Genomic DNA, 20,638 nt, shown 5'->3' with positions numbered 1-20,638 from the left:
ATGAAAGAATAACAGGACTGTGTACACACACCCCATCAAGCTGTGATTGCTCCATTTTTTGCATGCCAAACAGCTGGAATGTGACAGACAAAATCACTTCAAAACACAAAATGATGTGGCACATACAAGTCTTTGCCTCTGTATTCCATGATGCATTATATCCTGTATTCACCATTTACCTCATTAATGTTAAATCTAAGTTACATATTCATATTGTGAAAGTTTATCTAAGACACTAAACTGCTTTCACAATCTAATAACCCCATTGCATCAAGATACTTATTGCATTAGGTAAATACATTTTTAGCAGCAATACTTAATTAATGATCTGTGTTAACACTAAGGTCATCTTCTGAAGAGTTTGGCTACATCATTAATTTCAAGCACTTGCAATTTAAATTTTAAGTGCACGTCATGTGCATCGCAAAGGGTTAAAATACTGCAGTTATCACTCTGGCCAGCAGAGGAAAAATTACTGGCTGGGCATGAAAAAACAAAATAAACAAACAAAAAAATCTTTCTCTCCAACCCATCATGGAATACATTTAGGCCATCTGTAACTTAAACACTTACATACTTTATAAAATATAACAGCGCAAAACAACCAGAGACAATAACATAGTTGTAGTTTCACAGTATTTAAAAACTATACATCCAGCTATGGGGTAAAAGTTTAGGGAGAACACTCCAGCAAGAAAATGTGAAGTTATAAAAGTCCCAGTGTTGCAATACATGAATGGTTACTATGTACTTTTTAAACCTTTTAATTGAAGCTCCCCTCCCTCCCGTAATCCCCTTCCCACTATATGTTGGGGTGTGAGGGGCCACCAACATGCAAGAGATGAAAGCATCCAAGTACCCCACAAAACACAACCACCCAAAACATTATACAGTCATCCTCAAGATCATGCTTTTAGCACAAGAAGCCAAACACCCAAGAAAAAAAACAAAAAACTTCAGTACATTAAGAAATAAACATATTTAACATTCATTCGATGGACTGCATGGTTCTCACAGCCAACGTCACAAAAACACTAAGACAGGATTTGTGTCATTGTGGTATCTCCTGCGTGCTTCTCCTTCAATCTTCCTTCATGAGGCTCAGACAATATAAAGGATTGTAAGCATCTAAAGCTTTGCTATGCTTGCTGATGAATGTTCATGTCACATTCACACCACAAGACCAAACTGGGAGATTCACTCCAACATTACATCACAGCCAAGATTTTACACATTTCCTAAATTCGGTGTGTAAACCCAGTCATGCTACGTTACAGCTGTTTGCTGTAATTCTCTGGTAGAGGAAACAAAAGTACTGTAAATAGATAAATTACAAGGTCAAAGAAGAACCTTATCACAGGGCAATGACAGCTGTCAAACGCAACACACGTCACTAATGTTCCACAGCTTCTCACAATGATACAAGCATGCTACCTATTCCCAGAAAAAGAAAATCTTGTGCTCTCCAGTGACATAATTAACAGCGTTTGCCCTGCTAAACAATAGGAACACTGAAAAGATCTGATAACTATATATGCGATAACTTATTCTTGGTGATATGCAGCATTATTAGATTATATTCTCCAGGGTCGGATCCAATATGATGCAGTCTTTGCATCACATGCCTTAGTTTTAGAGAAACTATCCTTGAATTTAGAGAAAGTATCTCTTGATGAACCTTCAACTTCCCTCGATATTTTGAGTCTTGTACTCTACTGGTGGTTGTGTTGAGAACTACTACATGCCATTTACCTGGTCGACATGATTATAAATCTGCTCTGAAGACCGTTTTCTGCACAGACCTTTCGATATGTGCAAACTCCTCATCTATACAAAACTAAAGAGCAAATGCTTTACAGAGTTTTGTCAAAGTTTTATCCATTTTTTCGTACGTTTCGTTTCAGTAGTTCAGGTAACAGAAAACAAGATGTTTGGGGAATAGATGGAGAGAAAAAGATGATAAATTTCATTATTTCTGGTTGAGATGTGATTAGATGAATTTTCCTCCCATGATAAGGTTGTTCTGCCAGGCCCTTTCCCCCCCTTGCCTGTGCATGGGGGCAGCGAGCACTGCAGCTACCACCTCCCTCCCACCCCGTCCATCAGGTTGGGGAGGGGTCCGCACCCCTTCCCTCCCCTCAGCAGGCAGACCCTTCCCCCCTAGTAAAGGGTAACATGTTCCCTGGGCAAAAGAGGTTCCCTATATTGTCTCCCATAGTGAATAACCTGTGCAGAGAAAGAGAGGTCTCATTAGAGGGCAACACAATCCTACAAGAACATTTCTTTTATATTAAATACTGAAATCAGCATGTTTTTCAATTTATTTTCTACAATAGCAAATGATATCAGAGAGGAAACTGACCCCAGTGATGAGGCACACTGCTGTGGTAACAGTTACACCCCGTAAAAGGTTGCCAACCGTTCCTTCAGTGGCATGGGGAACTGATCTGAGAAGCGCCTCCAGTTGTCCTCTCCCACCTGGTTCTTAAACCCGTGAAGGATCTGAAATGAAACACCAGGAGACGTTCATACCGAGTTATAATGGAGTGCTGCCTTTCAAAATAGATCTTGTGCATGACACGGTTATTATCAGTAAACACTGCTATTCCTCCATTCGGCCATCGGGGGGCAGACAGAGTGAGGGACTGAATGAACAGTAAATCAGTAAAACAGCATCCAGTAAATGTTAGTAATTTGTGTTTAAACACTGAGAGACTTTCAGCTTTTACCTTGCCGAACATGTCTCTGAGATCCTCCTTTGGATTTACCCAGGAGGCCACTGCGTCGCAGAAGAATATAAAATCCTGTTCCAGAGAAGAAATGTGAGGCAACATTTCAACTTGCGGAGCAGCTGACAAAACAATGAGCCACTCTACCATGGAAATGCTGGACCTCACCTGCACTACACCTCCCGGGTTTACACTGATCATAGTGCAAATTCCTCTGAATGCCGAGTCTTTTTCCTCATTGTCTCTTATATTTCGTAGAGAGGTGCACCTGACAACAGGGATGACCAAATTTAACATCAGACATATCAAAAAACAATTCTAGAAACTTGTATAAATCTACTAACAACTGCCACTATGAATTACTACTGCAAATACCTATATGAATCAATACACTAACATTGTGTTTATGTGTTTTCTTATCATCATCACTACTAGTCTTCCTCATCAGAATAAAAACATATTAGACTCTATGTATATATCCATGTGAGGACCTGAGAGGTAACCACAACAAGTCAAGCATGCACACAAAACAGATTAAAATAAAACAAATCAAACATTTTTACTTAGCAAAACTACTTTGAGCTCTTATAACTTCACTTTTGTCTATGAGCAGTGTGTTCAGCAAAACCTCATCCATAGCACCTTGAAAATAACATTACTTTTTGAAAGATTGACTAGAGAAGGTTTGGGGTCATTTTGGGACAGGCACATGCAGCTGGGTGACTACTAAATGAGAAAGGGATTTAGGAATGCTCTTTTGCAGCAAAGACTGCATCCTTTCTCTGTTGTTGAACCAGCAGGCATGTGACAAATCTGATCCCATGCATCTTTTAGGTTAGCGACAATTAACAATGACAAAAAACTAGAAATTAAACAAATTAATGTATAATACATGAAGGTGCTACTGAGGCAAAAACAAAATCACAAGTAGGACCTAAAAGAGGACAGGGTTAGTCACATGGTTGGCAATGATTACAAACTGATAAGAAAAAAAAACAACTGAAAAGACTTCTTTTGAGAAGGAAAGTGAGGAGTGAGGAGAGGAGAGCAACAGGGGAGAAAAGGGAGCAACAGGAGACAGACGAGAAGATAGGAAGAAAGCAGAGAGAAGATGAATTAAATAAAAGATTGAATAATACACACCAGGGTCTTATAAACTGCTGTAGCATGGGTGCCACCTCTTGAGGACAAACGTAACCAAGACGACCAATTGTTATTGCTAAGGTAACGCAATCACGGTTACACACCACCAAACGCCAACCAAGACATGAGCAATGAGGAGGGGAGGAGAAAAATAAAGAAAAAACAAACAACTCAGAGACATAAATCAACAGAATCTGTGTATGATAATAAATAGAAGATTTCACTAGCGTTGATTATTACTGCCCCGTCAGTCATGGGGAGGAATGTAAAATATGACACTCTAAAAAAAACATACAACACGTTTAAGGGAGAACACATTGACAACTTTGACAGGACATTCATAGAAAAAGGCAAACAATGGCATCTGCTTTCAGAAATCATATGGATCGAACAACTATTCAAATCTATTGTGAAACTGATTGAAATTCATTAGCTTGATTTAATGTAAAGACACAGGCTCGCTAAGGTGTAGCATGTGTATGTGACTGGCCTAAACAAGAGCAGCTCACTTGGGCTTTCAGAGATTTCTCCCTTAAACTCACAAATGTTAATTTTCCATAAGAAAAAAAGAAATGGGTTTTTTTTTTTTTGTTCTTTTGAAAGGAAATGACAGATTACTCCAAGCCAACTACATGGAGGGAGACTAGTATCCAGCACAGCAGGTTCTTATGAGGCAGAGAGGAGGGAGGAACCTAAGTTTAAGAGACACAAAACTATGCAACATTCTCATTAACAAACAGGCATTTATGAACAGTCCAATGACACATGCAGAAAGCAGATGGTATGCTCATTAGAATAAAGTTCAGTGCAGGATAAGCTGATCAGAGACACACTGAAAAGTGCTGCCATGCACTATCCGAGAATTTACTGCCACGCCCACCTTTAACTGGCTGCGGTATTACATGGCAGTCGATTTAAATTTAGTTCCAGTGATAAACTGGTTCTCCTGGAAATCTCTACGACAGACGTAACATTTACACATGGTCTAAACACCTGATTTTGTTACTTCATTTTGTATCCTGTTGTGTTTTCAATCAAATCATTGAAAACATGCAACAAATGGTGAAAAAGTTCACCGGTCAGATGCAAACATTAACACTTTCTTGTGAAACTCCACTGGCATGACATACATTATCATGTATCCTGCATCAAACATTGGCCATTCTTAACAACATTTAACATCTATTGGCAGATATGCATCCACATTTAAAGAACAGTAAATAAAAGCAACAAATAAACTGACAGCAAACAAACAGGAACACATCTACAAAGTCCCTAGATTTACTTTAATTTATGCAGGTTACACTTCACCCTCGCATGCATCTTTTTGATGAGATGGTCTCTTTGACTCATCAAATGATAATTTCCAATTCAATTTGTAAAAACAAGAGCACAGTGTAACCTTTTTAAAAGAAATGCTCTAGGCTAGATGCCCTACATTTAGTCAGTTTAGGTGTTCTCTCAATCATTTATGAGTAGTTATTGTTTAAGGGTCTGTCTTATGTCTTATGGTAACAGTTAACTATGTGAGGCTGTGAACTCACCTATCTATCTCACACACTGCCTGTGCTTTGCATTTTGTAATTCAGTATCCTACTTGACCTGATGGTGCACAGTCAGTCCACATTAGTTAATTCCAAGACTGGGCACTTACATGGCTCGCTCGATTCAAGACTGTCAAGAATTTCACACCAGGGCTCGCCCGGGGTTTCATTTTGTTTCATCTCCATTTACAGGCCAACCTGTAAGGCTCATGGCTTGGGGAGGGTTTTTGAATAGAGATTAAAGTTCTAGCACCCTAATGAGTGTGGTGAATCCTGGCTGAATGGAGTGTGTGAGCACCTCCCTGTGTGTGGCGAGCTGGCTGGCTGGCTCAGCACTGCCACCGAGTGGTACCTGTGTTCTCCAGTAGAGTCTTTGGGGTATTGGGCCTGTTAATGATCTCCACCAGCTGGTGCAGCACCATGGCAATGTACGGCTGCATTTCAGGCCCTAAGGGTGTAGGAACAATAAGAGATGATGGAAAGAAATCTGTTGACTGTTTACTCTGGTGACTGTAATTTGATAACACAATATAGTGTAAATGGTGACATGTTGTGAATATTTGTGGAAAGTAAAGCACTCACCCATTTGTATAGATATCTCTCCAATTGCCCACGTTGCATTGTTGCACACTGATATTAATTCTGGGTTTAAATTAGTGCCCAGTATGGGCATAAAATCAGCTGGAAGAAGGAAAACAAGTCAATTTAGCAACTGACTAACAACTCATTGCCAAACATTGCATTGTTTCAGAGTTAACAGCAGAACATACCGATGCACGGTTTGACGTGTTGGAAACAAGCTTTGGTTAGATCCCCCAGCAGAGCAAAAGAACTCTGACGCACTTCCGGCATTTTGTCCTGAACGGTTGGAGAGAACAACAAAAGGTGAACAACGCAAGCGACTTTATCCGTTCATCGGATAAGTGGCATGTTCGACAGCTCTTCACCTGCATGCACTGGTACATTAGAGTGAGGATGTTGCTACGAGCAACCAGCTGCTCAATGGTGCCTCCCAAACCCTCAGCCAGTCCACTAAGAAGATCCAAAGCCACGATCATGAAGTCTTTGTCAGGGGCCTCATACTGGTCTGGCTGTGACTGATGAAGCTAGAAGAGTGACGGATGGCAGAAAAGAGTTGAATTAAAGTCGATGCGTGCATGAATTACTACACAATCAAATTATAATTACTTAAAAAACCTGAGTTATGCAGTAAAGTTCTGTAGTTACGAAGTCAGCTCTCTATCCTGAAACAACATTTCCCATCCACCATCCACAAGGTATAGTTTATCCGTACACCTGTACATTAAACCTGCATTAACCTGCAGTGCAATGAGCTGTAAACAAAACACTGACAAAGTTGATATGGCGAACGAGTTGGCAAAAAAAAACACCCACAGCATTTATTTGGAGTCATTTTTGTGTCTAATATTTAATCTCCTTTTCGCTTTGTTTTGGTTTCCGCCAATTCCTGAGGGAAATATCTGGTATTGGGCAGGTAGCGTGCAGAGGGTTTATCAAAGGTTTTTAGCTGAAAACAACAGCCTGTTGGTTGATGAGAGCGTGAAACGGGACCAAAACAGTTGCAGGCCATGAAACCAAAACAAAGATGCTTAAAAAATGTGTAGAGCTGAGAGTCAGGTGATAATTCTCTGAGGGTTTGTCACTACGAGCTTTCAAATAACACGCATTCATTTGATTCATTGTTAATACAAACGTATTGATGAGAGCAGCTTGAAGTTTAGCCGGGCTGTACAGGAGGTCCAGCAGCTGAAATGAGCTCCTTTTGCATAAAAACAAAAATAGTAAAAGGTGTAGTGAGTGAGTGTGTGTGTCTGTGTACACATTTACACACTCACCATGGCCTGAGCGAGGGTCTTCTGGACCAGGTTGACACAGCGTTGGTACACAGGCTCACAGTAGGGCAGGAAGCCACTCTGCAGGGCAGTGGCTACAGACGACAGACACTGAGGAAGGCAGGCAGGTAGATACAGTCAGTGGTCTGTCTGCACAATGTTCTCATCATAGAACTTGGACTGACACGACACAACTGACTCACTGTCAACTCAACTATTTGCACAGGCAGCAACTGCACATCAGAAACTCACCTCCAATAAAGGGAAGAGATCTTTGTCTTCATCTTTCAGCTGGTTCCATTTCTGGATCAGCGGCGGCATCAACATCTGGATATATTCCTAATAAATAACAGAGATTAAATGAAGTCTTTACACAGACACAGTATGCAACTAATGAGCCAGTGTGATAATAACATTTAAAGTCATTAAACCATTCACCCATACATTCAAACTAATCTAGGAAGCATGGGGGATTTGTTGATGCTTCTGGGCACGATGTCTATAACTATAACACCAGAAAGTACACTTACTACTACTAGCACTACAAAAGTGAAATGAGGAAGAGGGCGTAGTGGAATGTGCTAATTATATATTCACAAGAAAATGTGAAGTGAAACTGAGGCCACATTTCTGTTCTTCATACCGGTTTGTTAAGATGGTGCCCCACTGAGTCTGCAAGTGTTCCGATGGCGTCGTAAAGAATGAGCAGATTTTTATGCTGGTACTTGTTGAAAGCGAACACTAGCGTGTCCAGGATGAATGCCAGGTAGGGCACCAGCTCTGTACAAGCCTCCTCCTCCAAAGTGGCAAAGGCACTGGTTGGGAGAGATTTAAAATAAAAAATAAAATAAAATAAAATAAAAAAGGAGAGGGAAGAAAACAACATTAAGATATCTGGATGCATCTCAACACCCGAAGGAAAAATGTGTGTGTAGCACAAATCCAAATGCAGCGCAGGGTTCCTAATGCGCTGTAAAATGATATGGCTTCATCGGGACGTCTTGATCACCTGCAAGCAGCCTCCTGCACGCGCTTGTTGCTATCCAGAATACGCTTGAGCAGCTCCGTCATGAGAGGCTTCAGGTAAGTATCTGGGGGCTGGCTGACAACCCAGTGGGCATAGCGGCTCAGTGTCCAGCAGGTGATGGAACGCACCAGGGCCTTCTTGTCAGACAAACACTGGACGAGATGGGGAATGAGCTCAGGCAGGTATGGGATCATGCCCTGCATACAGCCTGGAGACGGAGATAAGAACAGGGTCATGTCAAGCAGGCATAGGGAGACCTTACTCCCTACGTTTCATCCCCTGCTTCTTTTTTCTTTCCCTTCTTACCTTCAGCTATAGCCCCCAGCACTAGGATGCCAGACTCTTTAACTACCCACTCTGGATGGAAGAGCAGCTCTTTGAGTAGGGGCAGAATGTGCAGCAACAGATCATCCCTGAACACGTTGGCCAACACGTCCAACGCTGCAGCTGAACACTTACCTAATGTTTGAAGAAAAGCAGAGAGACACACATACGAACATAGAACAGTGTGGACAAACGTCATTCAGACATCACAAACACAGAACAAGTAATTAACACATTGTATGGTTCCTAGCTCTTAGTAAAGAGAACGGGAGACGATGAGAAAGGACAATTTGTAATGATAAGGAGGCAAATGTTGGAGGTAGAGCTCCATGTATACACTCACGCAGGTTCCAATCAGAGATAGTATCATCGTCATCATCCAGTTCATCATCCTCATCTTCGTCTTCCTCGATCCCATCACCCTCATGCTGCTGGGCAACTGTGCGGGAGCGATGGAAGCGCGGCCTGATGTCTTGCTCGTTGTCCGGAATGGCCTCGTCTTCCTCAATGTCTCCCTGATGATGAAAGAAACTCATGTATGTTGCAACTACATTTTTTTTTTTAGAAACAAAAAACAAAAGTAAAATCACAAGCAAGTTAAAATGTATAAAACTCACAAACAGCTTAACTGAACTGTATGTCACCCTGAGTCATGGGGCAATTCATCGTCTTACCTACAGGTACAAACATTAGGCTATATAAACTGACCTTGAGCAGGATAATGTCAATCTCAGAGTACTTCATCCCGTTGACAAGCACCGGAGTGAGCCTGGAGAAGAAGCCAGAGGAAGAGTTATGGGAACAAAGGGCAAGGATAGGTCGAAGCCCACAAGCAATCACTCACATCTGATTCCTGCTGTGGGCTCAGTTTAATGTGACAGTGTGGTGACAGATGTTACAGCCGAGGTCAACGGCCAGGGTTCTTAATCAGCCGTCCTGAGGTTAGGAAGAAAGATATCGTCCTACTACAAGGTCTTCACTAACTCACTGCCAAGGTTGCTACTGTATGAATCAACAGCTTTCAATATTAGCACTGGAGTGTCAGTCTGTGTATTATATGCACATTTGTGTGTGTGTGTGTGTGTGTGTATGCATTCTTACTGGGAGAGGTGTCCACATAGCACTTCCTTACACACCGGCTGCTCCGCCAGAGTAAGCCAGAACTCACAGGCCTCCAAGGCAACATTTTCATCTTGGTCCTGAGTCCTCTGTAGCATGTACTGAAATGAAATGAAAGGTATATATACTTTTTATTTACAAAATTGAATATTTAATTGTAAAAAAATACCAATGCAACCACATCTGCAGCCTAACTAAGACACAAGTACGACCTCTGTCCACAGGGCGTCGTCACAAGTATCATTACAGAATAACAGCGGCGATATTCTATTTTTGTTATTGTCAACATGGCCCATGAAAAGACCACAACCAACAGTGCGTTTGTCTCTAAACTATTTCTAACTTTCCTACCCTCTCTGTGACAATTAGTCCCAAGCCCATTTGTGCCTACTGATCTAAATCTTCAAAAATGGGTCATGAATATATAGTTTCATTTTCAAAGAAGAAGGCTAAATAATCTTCTAAAACAGCTGGGTTTGGTAGTTTATAGCAAACTTTACTCAAACAGGAGTAAATAGTGTTGGGGACTTTCAGCTCTGGATTTGGCACGCAACCCATTATTTATGGGATCCTAGTGTTTATGGGATTGACTCAAATTAAACTACAGTGTTCCTCATAATGAAGGAACATGACATACAGTGCAACGTTGTGGTTCACTGATTTTTGTTTTTAATAGTTTCTGAATAACAATGGAGGTCTATTGCACAGAGGAATAAGCTGTATCAGGCTTCAGTTAGATGGACAACACTTGATCAGAAAAATATTGAAATATTGTCTTTAAATATAGAAAACTGCCAGACTTATCCAATAAATACATATATTCATTCTTCATCTTTACACCAGTATTTAACTAAGCCTTACTCTTCCGCCTTCACTTTCTCAGCCTATAACTCGCCGTAACTCACTCACCTCTATGATGTTATGCATGTGTGGCAGGAGACGGTCCAGGCGAACTTCCAGCAGCATTACAAGAGCTCTGCACACATTCTTCCTCACTTCTGGTTCCTCATCTGTCGCCAGTGCAAACAGGTTCTACAGAGGAAAGAAAAGACACCAGGGTCAAATGTCTTCTTTGCACATTGTGAAACTACTACTACTACTACAAATAGTAGTAATAGTAATAAATATATATCATGTAAAATACAAAGAGTGTTCCAGAAGAAATATGAATGGGGTGTGTCCATACACATAGACACAAAAAGACAATAAAGAGTCAGACTTGCCTCAATGAAAGGGTCGATGTGCAGCATAAGAGCTTGAGTCCTGCTGATGATGAACTGATTGACACAGGCAATGGCATGAGACCTGCAACACAATAACCACCATAAGAGCCACGCAAACATGTTTTTCTCACATGTCGCTCGCTATGAATGCTGCCCCTGTCTTCTCCCCATTCAACCTCTGAATATGAGGAACTCTTTTGTTCTGTCAGCAGGCCTGTAGCATTACCACGGACTGAGACTTCAACTGTACAATTACATAGACCTTTAGTCTGTCTTGTGAATGTACTGTACGTGTGCGTATAAATGTGTTTGCTGCATAAAATTGATTCATGATTAATTTACGAGTTTAGATATGTTGCTGATAGAAATGCTCTCAATCATAGGAAAAGGGGGAAGGCAGAGCTAAAATATAAAACTGCTATAAAACTGTAATTCATATCATTAGAAAGCAGCAGTCACAAAAATCTGTACGATAAAGTAATGACCTTGTATCATCAATACATAAGTTTGCAAAGCCATAGATCTTCGAAACCAGTGACGTAGCAGTAACAGATTTACTCATTGCAATTGAACAATTGGAGAGAAACAAGTTTGATGTAGGCATGACTGACAGTTAACTTTATAGTCAAGGCAGATGGAAAGTATAGGAAGAAAACTTGATACCTAATCTTGGGACTGTTGTGCTTGAAAAACTGCAAGAACTTGGGGATCATGATGTTCAGGGGACGATCCAGCATGTCACTGTCCAGGATCTCAGCGGAGTCCTCACAGATCTTCTGCAGGGCTCCAAACGCTCCCTGAGGGACGAAATAAAAAAGGAAAAAGGGATGAGATGAAAAAAAAAAAAAAATAAATTCTAATATTTCATAATTCTGTAATTCTACCAGGCAGTTAGGCACACTACTGAGATACTGTGGCCAGGAATAATAACAGTGATGTTACTGATTCCTGAAAGGAATTTCTCTGGTTGCCCACCCCCCACCCAGCCTGAAGACAAGTTAGACTGCAGCTACAGACGAGAGCCTGTGGAGGTGGAATGGATTTAGGTTTCTGTTTAGCTTTTTTTAGTTTTTTTCACATCACATTTTTTGCAATACATTCTCAACGTATTGTTGACCTATTCTTTTGGCTCCGCAGTGAACAAGTGTAATACCATACGTGTTTACATAAGGATATGCCATATAGAGGGTCTCGTTCCAGTTTTTGCACAGTGGGAGAGTGCACTCCATCCATGATCTTCAATAGGATTCATCCTCTTCTGCTCTAATAACCTTCAAACAGTTGGCAAGCAGTCACACTCATCCACACACACACACACACACACACACACACACACACACACACACACACACACACACACACACACACACACACACACACACACACACACACACACACACACACACACGCTATCTCCCTCGCATCTCTTAACACTAGGTGCTTGACTGATGGTTGGTATGCCTGTTCACAATATGCTGCAGACTTCAGTGTCTCTCACAAAAATGCCGTCTGAGAACAGCACAGCACCAACACTGATGCTGTCTGAAATGTGTTTCCATGGAAACCGCTCCCATGACAGCGTTCCTTTGAGATGACAGATACAGAGCGTTCTCAAAAAAATATGGAGGAGCAAAAGGAATGAAATAAGATGAGGACGGTAAGGCTGTGAGACTGTGTCAAGGTCACAGACAGGAGGAGACAACAACTGAGGTGAATGTAGCATTACCTCATTAGTATACAGATGACTCAATTTCACCTTGCAGGGGGAGAGGAAAATGAACAAGAAAATAAAATCACAGTTTCAGAGCCAGCACAGGACATTTCATTATGGAGTTTTAGGATAAAAAAAATGCTATGCATGACACATTGAAACAAACATATAATTGAGCTGAAATTATTATTCTACTAGCCAATAGAAAAAAAAAAAGCTTCTAAAATGTGAAGATTTGCTGCTTTTCTCTATTCTCTATAAAAAAAAATCATCAGTCAGCATGGAAACACTATAACATACTGAAATGTAGCTCCATTATCACTTATGCCATGTGAAGACTTATGGAGCAGGACACAAGACCGCTCCCACTGCAGTGTGGGAAGAAATGGGAGTGGCCTTCAAGTGTAATCCTCCCTTCAAGTCCTGCTATGAAAGGTCATTAAACGCGAGAATGTAAGTCACGCCAATGAAAGCGAGCCAGGCAAAAAAAAAAAAAGAGGTATGTATTTAGTCAACTGAACAGCTCCTTCAGACTCCTGCTCTGGACATGTGAATAATGTTACGGCAAAAATAATTGAGGTGACAAAGCATTTTCATACATGATCATCTGCCCCGAACTTGACCCTCACATCACCATCACAACTGCCATTTATCAAAACAGTAAAACTGCTCTCAGGCAAAAACCTATGTAAAGCCATCTATCAACGCTACACTTGGCATCCAGGACACCTGCTTATGTCTTTTTATAGAGCATGTAGAGAGGGGTACAGTGTGGTTGCACAGGGGGCTCTTCCTACAACTGCTGCTCTTAAACCACAAACAAGACAGAAGGAACCTGTGGTACAGCTGCAACTCCTGATGCTAGAGGTGAAGGTGAAGAACTGGTGTTTCCACAGAGGACAGGAATGAAACTTTTCCTTTTCTAGATTATAGAAATGCATCTTCTTTGTTGTACAACTACTAAGAAAGGGTAATATAAAGAAGACAATGAAATACCCCAAGTTAAGATAACATTACTGAAAGCTAACAGCTACACACCCCCATTATACCATGTATCCAGCCTCTCTTTCCACCCAACATCAGCAGACATTAGCTCAGTGTGGGACTGTTGTGCACTCATAGTGAGGATAATTCAGTTACAGGGTGATGAGGATCATCTTGCACAGATATACTGTAAATGCACTACACCCAGGACATGTAGACTGATCAAATGGCACGAGGCCAACATGTTTTCACACGTGTTTGCCATTGCTTGGATTACAAAGTGCATATAGCTCCGAAACCGTACACTGGCAGCCACCAAAAATATTCCCAAAATAGATATCAAAGTGCCGGTGGCAGTAATGGTGTGGGTTATTTAGGTCTCTATGGCAACAGTCAACACCTTCAAAAATTTGTTTGGCACGACATGGATAGTTGCTGTCTCTCGTACATTACATCTGCTGTAGAGTAGACAGTATTCATACTGGTTTATGTACAACTGCAGACATGTTTAAGCAAGAAACGCAATCTATAAATAATTTCCCACAACAAATTACATAAAGCGTAGTAAAATCTCTGTGTAATTCATTACATTTATTCATTTGGTTTTTGTCCAAAGCAACGTACAAATGAGGTACAAAACAAGCCACAATAGATCAAGGAGAACCCTTTGAGAATAAGTTCCATGTTCCACCGGACACAAATGCCACAAGGTTGCAGGTGGCGTGCAGTCAAAACACATGTGGAAAAAAAAAACATTACCGTGTGTGACATGATAGTAGTTCCATCAATCTAAAGTCTAATATCGTCCATTTCCTATATTATAAAACAAGCTCAGCTTCACACGTTTCCTCACTCCCCTCGCGTTTTGTTATCTGAACATAACTTTTGTTTGTTTACAAGAAAACACCACAGGACATCTTTAATGAATTACTGTATTGGGTTTGACAATGTAAGGCTTAGCACAGACAACACTATGAAACCCTGCAGATTAACTGCGGTTGATTTGTGCTAAAGAACAGTAAAACGGTTATTTATTGCCCCCTTTAACTCTGACTGGTCAATTTTTAAGTATCAAATAGTGCAAACTACCTTTACAACCCTACCAGGACACTGTACATCAACATGCCGATGACTAGCCAAAAACACTGAAAGCTTTTAAATATATATTTAGCAACTTTTACCACAAGATTACAGGACACTTTTTTCATCCGGCACCAACTTAACCATCTTCAACATCAGATGCTAAGAAGCTTTCCAGCCTCCAAGCTGCTTTTCAAAATCATAGTGAGTCTTATGAGTAGTTGCTACATTTGGTCGCTGTTCAGTGTTAAGCCCCGTACACACATACACTTCAAGATCCTCTGCAGTAAATAGCTGACCTAAATCTCCACTTCTGAATGAGCTTTATGGGAGAGGGAGGCTGTGGTGCTACAAGGAGAGCCATTTTTCTGTCACACCTCTTCCTTTTAAATTTCAGATAGTACAGCTCAGTGAAAACCATATGAACATTCCTGTTCCAAGGGGTGATGAGTAATCCTGCCAGGATACATTTCAGATGCCCTTCAACACAGCTGAATTTAGCTCTGCAGTTTAACATGCTACTTAATTTGTGCGTGTTCTGCAATGTAATATATCTATCTTCCCTATAGTGGCTGATGTCACAGGCACATGCAGCTGGCGGCATATTAACGAGCATGGGTGTGGCACCACTACACAGATCAGATGATCCAACATCCACTGCAAGCTACTGTATTGTAATTTCAGTGGTCACTGCAATGGATCATTTATCTATTTAAGTATTATGCTGTACAGCAATCACAGGAGTTTTAAAGACTTGGATAATGATGGATTATGGGGGGAAAACAACTTGAGAACAACACTATGTTCTTTTTGCTGATATGCACATTATAAAAAGCTATTCTGGGTGATGCGCCAAGTCAGAAAATGGGGTCATAATGGTATTCCGGTGAAAAAGGATAGAAAGAGAATATGTTGAATAATCTGTACTTGTGGCTGCCTCTCCAGCTGTGAGACTGCCTTTAGCTCATCTGGCTAGTAGGATGCTATCCAGATGCTGCTTTGTAGCTGACCCAGCCCCCCTCCCTTTCCACAATGAATAAATAAACAAATAAACAGACAAGCAGCGCTGTGTGCCCAGACGTGCTTACTTACAGCACAAGCATGGTATAACATATGATCACAAATCTCACTCACACACACACACGATAAAATGCTGTACTTCTGAAAGTAAATGAACAAGAGAATTTAGAAGAACTAAATGATATTTAATATTTAAGAAACCAAATATATCATCGCCAGCTGCCAATAACACAATAATTATCATACTATCATATCCAAATAAAGCCACGTGTAATCCCTAAAACTACAATATAGATACTGGTTTTGCCAGCCCCTCTTTCATGTGAGGCTCTGATGCTTGCAGATTAAGCTGGTTGGGGGGAACCATCACAGTATGTCAAACATGTTTAATTTTAGGATTTGAATGTGGACGAGTTCCCTGTAGAGTGAGAAAAGCCTGTACAAACGTAGCAGCATTCAGTTTTCAACTTTATATCGGAGTCAGTTTTGTCAGAAGATACATTTTATTCAGATTTACAAATCTATCATCTTTCATTGTGGTGTTATGACTGAATGAACTGTACACTTATCAAATTCAGTGATTTCTTTCTTGTATATCCTGCTCTTTGCATGTAAACTTAAAAAGGTCTTTTAAGGTCTTCTATGCCATAGACAAGCACTAATGTCTGTATGGGGACCTCTTTTCGGTCATTGTTAGTACAGTGTAATGTCTAAAAGATACTACCATATACTGTAGGCCCTGACTGATGACCAGAAACCCACAATCACAAGATCCCGCCTACATCTCCCCGTGTTCATCCTCACCTCACACGTGTTGTAGTCCTCAGAATCCAACAGCAGGCAGAGTTTAGGCAGAAGCTCCGGCCAGTTTTGTAGCTCTCCCTTGGAGGCAATGGTGGTAATGAGGATACCTGTTATGGGAAGAATTTCCTTCTAGTTACACTGGTTTGACAAAATGACTAAGAATGGACAGACACTGCTTCCTTAGTGATCAAAACATATCCAAGAACAGAAGCAAGAATCAAGCAAACACCACAATACACTTGCTTATAATCCACTTGTAGCGCTCCATACAAATATGCGTTCAGTTATAAAATTGTATTGTCACAAAAATATATTTCATGCAGCAAATAAATAGCTTTAAGTTCGGTTGAATGGCTGTGTGGTTACTAGTTGTGCATGTGAGTTTCTGAATGCAGCAATAATAATTGCAATTGTGAGCAGATTGACAACAACAGTGATTTTTCTGCCAAAAGCTGACGTTGATGTGTTTTTGGTGCTCTGAGCTAATAAGGCAATTTACACGCATCTTAAGAGATGCTGTGTTCAATGCATTGCTCTAATAAGCAATGATAGACACCACGTAAAAAGTCCCATTCCTGTCCTACAGAAAATGTAATGACATCTAATATCTATCAACACCAAGTGTCTATGTCTACTGCAACTACTGACAAATGTTGACATTTTCCAAATACTTGATGTATTTGGCTGTTGACTCAATGTGACAGTGTGCTGTGTCAGCAAATAAGCAAATCTACACCACTAGAGAACTACACAAGACAAATAATGTACATCCTAAAAAACAGCTTTTAACAGTCCGACACTACAGTACTAGGGTGGATATTTTTCTTTCTTTGTTTCTATACATATGAACAAATGAGTTTAGTGGGCCCAGAGGATGCAACTTACCCACAGTGGCCCGAATGAGGGGAGACGAGTCTCCGATGTTTTGGAGGCACTCGCTCTTGATGAAATCAGAAACGCCATTAGGGAAGTTCTGATAGTGGGCTTTCACATTGTTCTTCAGTATCAGCCCACTCAGGGACCGCGTTGGTTCATCTTGGGGGTGGAGAAAAGACAGATTAATGAATTGTAAAATAACATTTTAACAAAGCAAAAATACACTGGTAGAGTCAAGACAAATGTTACTGTGTTGTGAGGGTTGGTAGCTTGGTCTTTAATTGTTCACAGGATCTTATTGCCTTCATACTGTTTTTCATGGGAAAGTGCCAAACTAGATACAGAGATGATGGACGGCAACAAGAACTATTTGTATGAAATAGTAGTTATTTACATACTATATTCCCTTTTAAATGGGCAACTAATATCTGGACTTATCATTCTATTCATATCTAAATATTTTGCAGCTTGTTGCATCTGAGCTGAGAGCAATAGTGCAACAGCATCCTAAAATGTCTTAACACCACTTAACATTTCGGTCATCTACTGTGCAGACAGTCAAGCCAAGAGTTGAGTGGTGCCAGGAATTAGGTTTAAAATTAGAGTGACCCATATTCTGAGTGCCACATCATCTGAGGCAAAGATGCCATCGGGTCACCTGAGTCATGGCCAAACAGACCTGTCACTGAGCAGTTACATAAAAATGACATGTCTGACGTTCACACTGTCCAGTACCATCAGACGATCTAGGAACACAGCACAGATATGACCAAACGGCACACAGAAACAGACAGACAGAGAGCTCACCTTCTGATTTTAACTTTGTCAATACAAATATCAAATAGTTGTTGAAGTCTGGATACTGGTTCAGCTGCTCAAGTCTCTGGGAAAAGTGGTTGAGGAAGACAAGGTGCTAACTGTACGTATAGCGAGTTCAAAGGTTGGGAGCACATCCGCACTGCAATCTGTTACGTTATAATAATGGCAAAAACAGCTTTTTTTTTAACTGAAGAAATGTAGAAAGAGTCAAAGTTTATGTGGTCAAGTGGTGGTGTAATGTAACAGTATAACAGCATGTGTGTGTGTGTGTGAGGGGAGTAGGTGTATGTTGGTATAGGGTCATAAATATGTCACGTGACGTGACTTAATACAGTACGTACCCAGCCAGATGGCGTATTTAGGGCTATAACAGCGGCTCGTCTATGAGTTAATGATGCAGCACATATGAAGCGTTACATAAGCAAATCATTTAGGATCAGCATGCAACCAAATAGAAGACATAAGGGTCAGCAGCATGGAGCAGTGGGTATTAATTGTTCTCTAATGCAAAAGTATGTGGCGCCTTGTACAAAAGGATGTAGCACGTTTGCATTTGACAACAGTGCAGAAAGCTACAGGACAGATTTATAATGCACTTTAAATGTTGCTATTGTTATACTTATTTGTATTTTTTAATTTATTTTCTTCAGATTTCAATTGCAATCTAACATTTCTAATTGCTGTAAAAGAAATAATTGATTGATTAATAACAAAATCCTTTCGTTTATTGTCATGTCAGGAAAGGATTGTCATATACATATATATATATATATATATATACACCCTGAGACTGATATTATGTTTAGTGCAAGATGATTTAAGCCAATAAGCAGACACTAATTGGATGTATGGGGACATTTTTCTATCATCATTAATAGAATCATCAATACATCATCATTACAATACAAAGGGTTAATACGGATTAATTCAATAATTGTCTGTTTGCTTTGGAAACACTACGTGTAATACTAAAGTGTAAAATGAATATCGTGTTTAGCTATAAGCTCATTACAAACTGAACCGCACAGCACGTTTCCCGGTGTTGTTAGAGGATTAGGTTGTGGATCATATACAGGAGCGTTGCATGAATTGGCTGTTAACTTCATTATTTCTGCTGGAGCACAATGCAAAGACAGGGTGTATTATAGGGAGGCTGGATCAAGCCTACGCGCTATGTTTGCTTGTGTTATATTAACCAGGTATAATACGCAGATTTCTCATGTTATAAATGGCCAGACGCGAGTAATTCAGCACGGCACGGCCTGCTTTGCTAGTAGCATGTTGAGTTTATTAGAGACAAAAAAAAAAAGCACCAACCGGGCAGCAGCACCTGCGTACCTGCTTATAACGGTAACCACCTCGGCTAGTATTAGCTATCGCTAGCCTGTTGAGTCTATCTGACATTATCGAGCGCTAACAAGCAACAAAACGTGTGTTATCATCCCATTTCTGGCGGAGGAAAGGATACTTGCTGGACGGATCTCTGTGTGGACGTATCTGGCGACTGAGACTCTTTCAGCAGCTGTAAAATTTGTTGAAGTCCTTGCTCGTCTGGCTTCCACTCACACTCCATCTTGCTCTGCTGCGGATAAAGAAATAACGTTGGCAAAACACGGAGGATTTGCCATCAAACGGCTCACTGGCTAACACGTAAACAATACATTATCTGGACACGTAAACAGGTTTTAGACACATAAAGGCGTTTACCTGTTTCGACTTAGCCGACGTACTCGAGTGTAGCTGACTTTCGGTTGAAATGTGACCGTCTGTCTGGGTTTTCAGACATGGGCCTGTTAAGGCAGGCACATCCGTTTTCTCAACAAGCTGAAAAAGCTGCGGGCCATACAGACCCGCGACGCATATATCTGGCTGCCTCATCAGCTGACACAAGGCTGTGTGGTCCTAGTGCTACTATCTTAGGCAAAACATGTTCACAAATCAGCGTATTGTGTTTATTAATTAACACGTACACCTCCAAAGGGTTTTTGACATTCGTGCTTTCTCAAACAACTTTATGTCAGCGACAGGTTGAGTGTGAGAGAGAGAGAGAGGAGAAAGGGTGAAGGATGTGAGGGTTTTGGAACGCTAACTGAAAAAATTGCATATTTTCGACAACACTTGAAGGCAGCACGGCTTTCCTGAAGGCCTCGTGATGTCACTGTCGTGTTCATCACGGTTGGTTTATAAAACAGTCTATGGAGTAAACCCAAAACAGTGACACCTAGCGGCTGCTTGTATTCAACAAATACAACCATACAGGATTTACAGACATAAGTTTTAATTCATTTTCTAATAAACATACTATAAATATGCAACAATTCCTCACTAAAAGTCATGGACATTATTTTTATTTTTATTATTTTTTTTCTCTGAGTAATAGTT

At 40.6% G+C, this 20,638-nt stretch overlaps 1 protein-coding gene across 1 annotated transcript; it reads right to left on the bottom strand.

The window, feature by feature from the left end:
• Positions 1-2,209: 2,209 nt before the first annotated feature.
• Positions 2,210-20,057, bottom strand: tnpo1 (transportin 1). Its single transcript, XM_070924217.1, has 25 exons — positions 19,964-20,057; positions 19,725-19,835; positions 18,245-18,320; positions 17,447-17,596; positions 16,562-16,668; positions 11,626-11,759; positions 10,963-11,044; positions 10,649-10,771; positions 9,722-9,840; positions 9,329-9,389; positions 8,964-9,135; positions 8,603-8,755; positions 8,279-8,504; positions 7,913-8,084; positions 7,522-7,608; positions 7,273-7,380; positions 6,364-6,522; positions 6,187-6,274; positions 5,999-6,097; positions 5,769-5,864; positions 3,873-3,948; positions 2,898-2,997; positions 2,730-2,804; positions 2,363-2,502; positions 2,210-2,226 (listed from the first exon to the last, which is right to left on the bottom strand). Exons 2-24 carry the CDS (start codon positions 19,827-19,829, stop codon positions 2,395-2,397), a joined length of 2,676 nt encoding a protein of 891 aa, XP_070780318.1. The 5' UTR covers positions 19,830-19,835; positions 19,964-20,057; the 3' UTR covers positions 2,210-2,226; positions 2,363-2,394.
• Between the last annotated feature and the right edge of the window lie 581 nt (positions 20,058-20,638).

The sequence above is a fragment of the Enoplosus armatus genome, chromosome 18 (assembly GCF_043641665.1).
Source record: "Enoplosus armatus isolate fEnoArm2 chromosome 18, fEnoArm2.hap1, whole genome shotgun sequence".
Lineage (NCBI taxonomy): Eukaryota > Metazoa > Chordata > Actinopteri > Centrarchiformes > Enoplosidae > Enoplosus > Enoplosus armatus.
The sequence above is the reverse complement of the archived record's forward strand: the minus strand, read 5'-3'. Positions and strand labels throughout refer to the sequence as shown.

Bases quoted from the DNA above. Each gene is read 5' to 3' on its own strand.
- tnpo1 (XM_070924217.1), bottom strand. From the start codon at position 19,829: ATGGAGTGTGAGTGGAAGCCAGACGAGCAAGGACTTCAACAAATTTTA. The intron at 16,669-17,446 runs GTAAGTTGCATC...TTCCCATAACAG, and splicing joins CCTCATTCGGGCCACTGTGG to GTATCCTCATTACCACCATT. The intron at 2,805-2,897 runs GTGAGGTCCAGC...TCTCTGGAACAG, and splicing joins ACCCGGGAGGTGTAGTGCAG to GATTTTATATTCTTCTGCGA.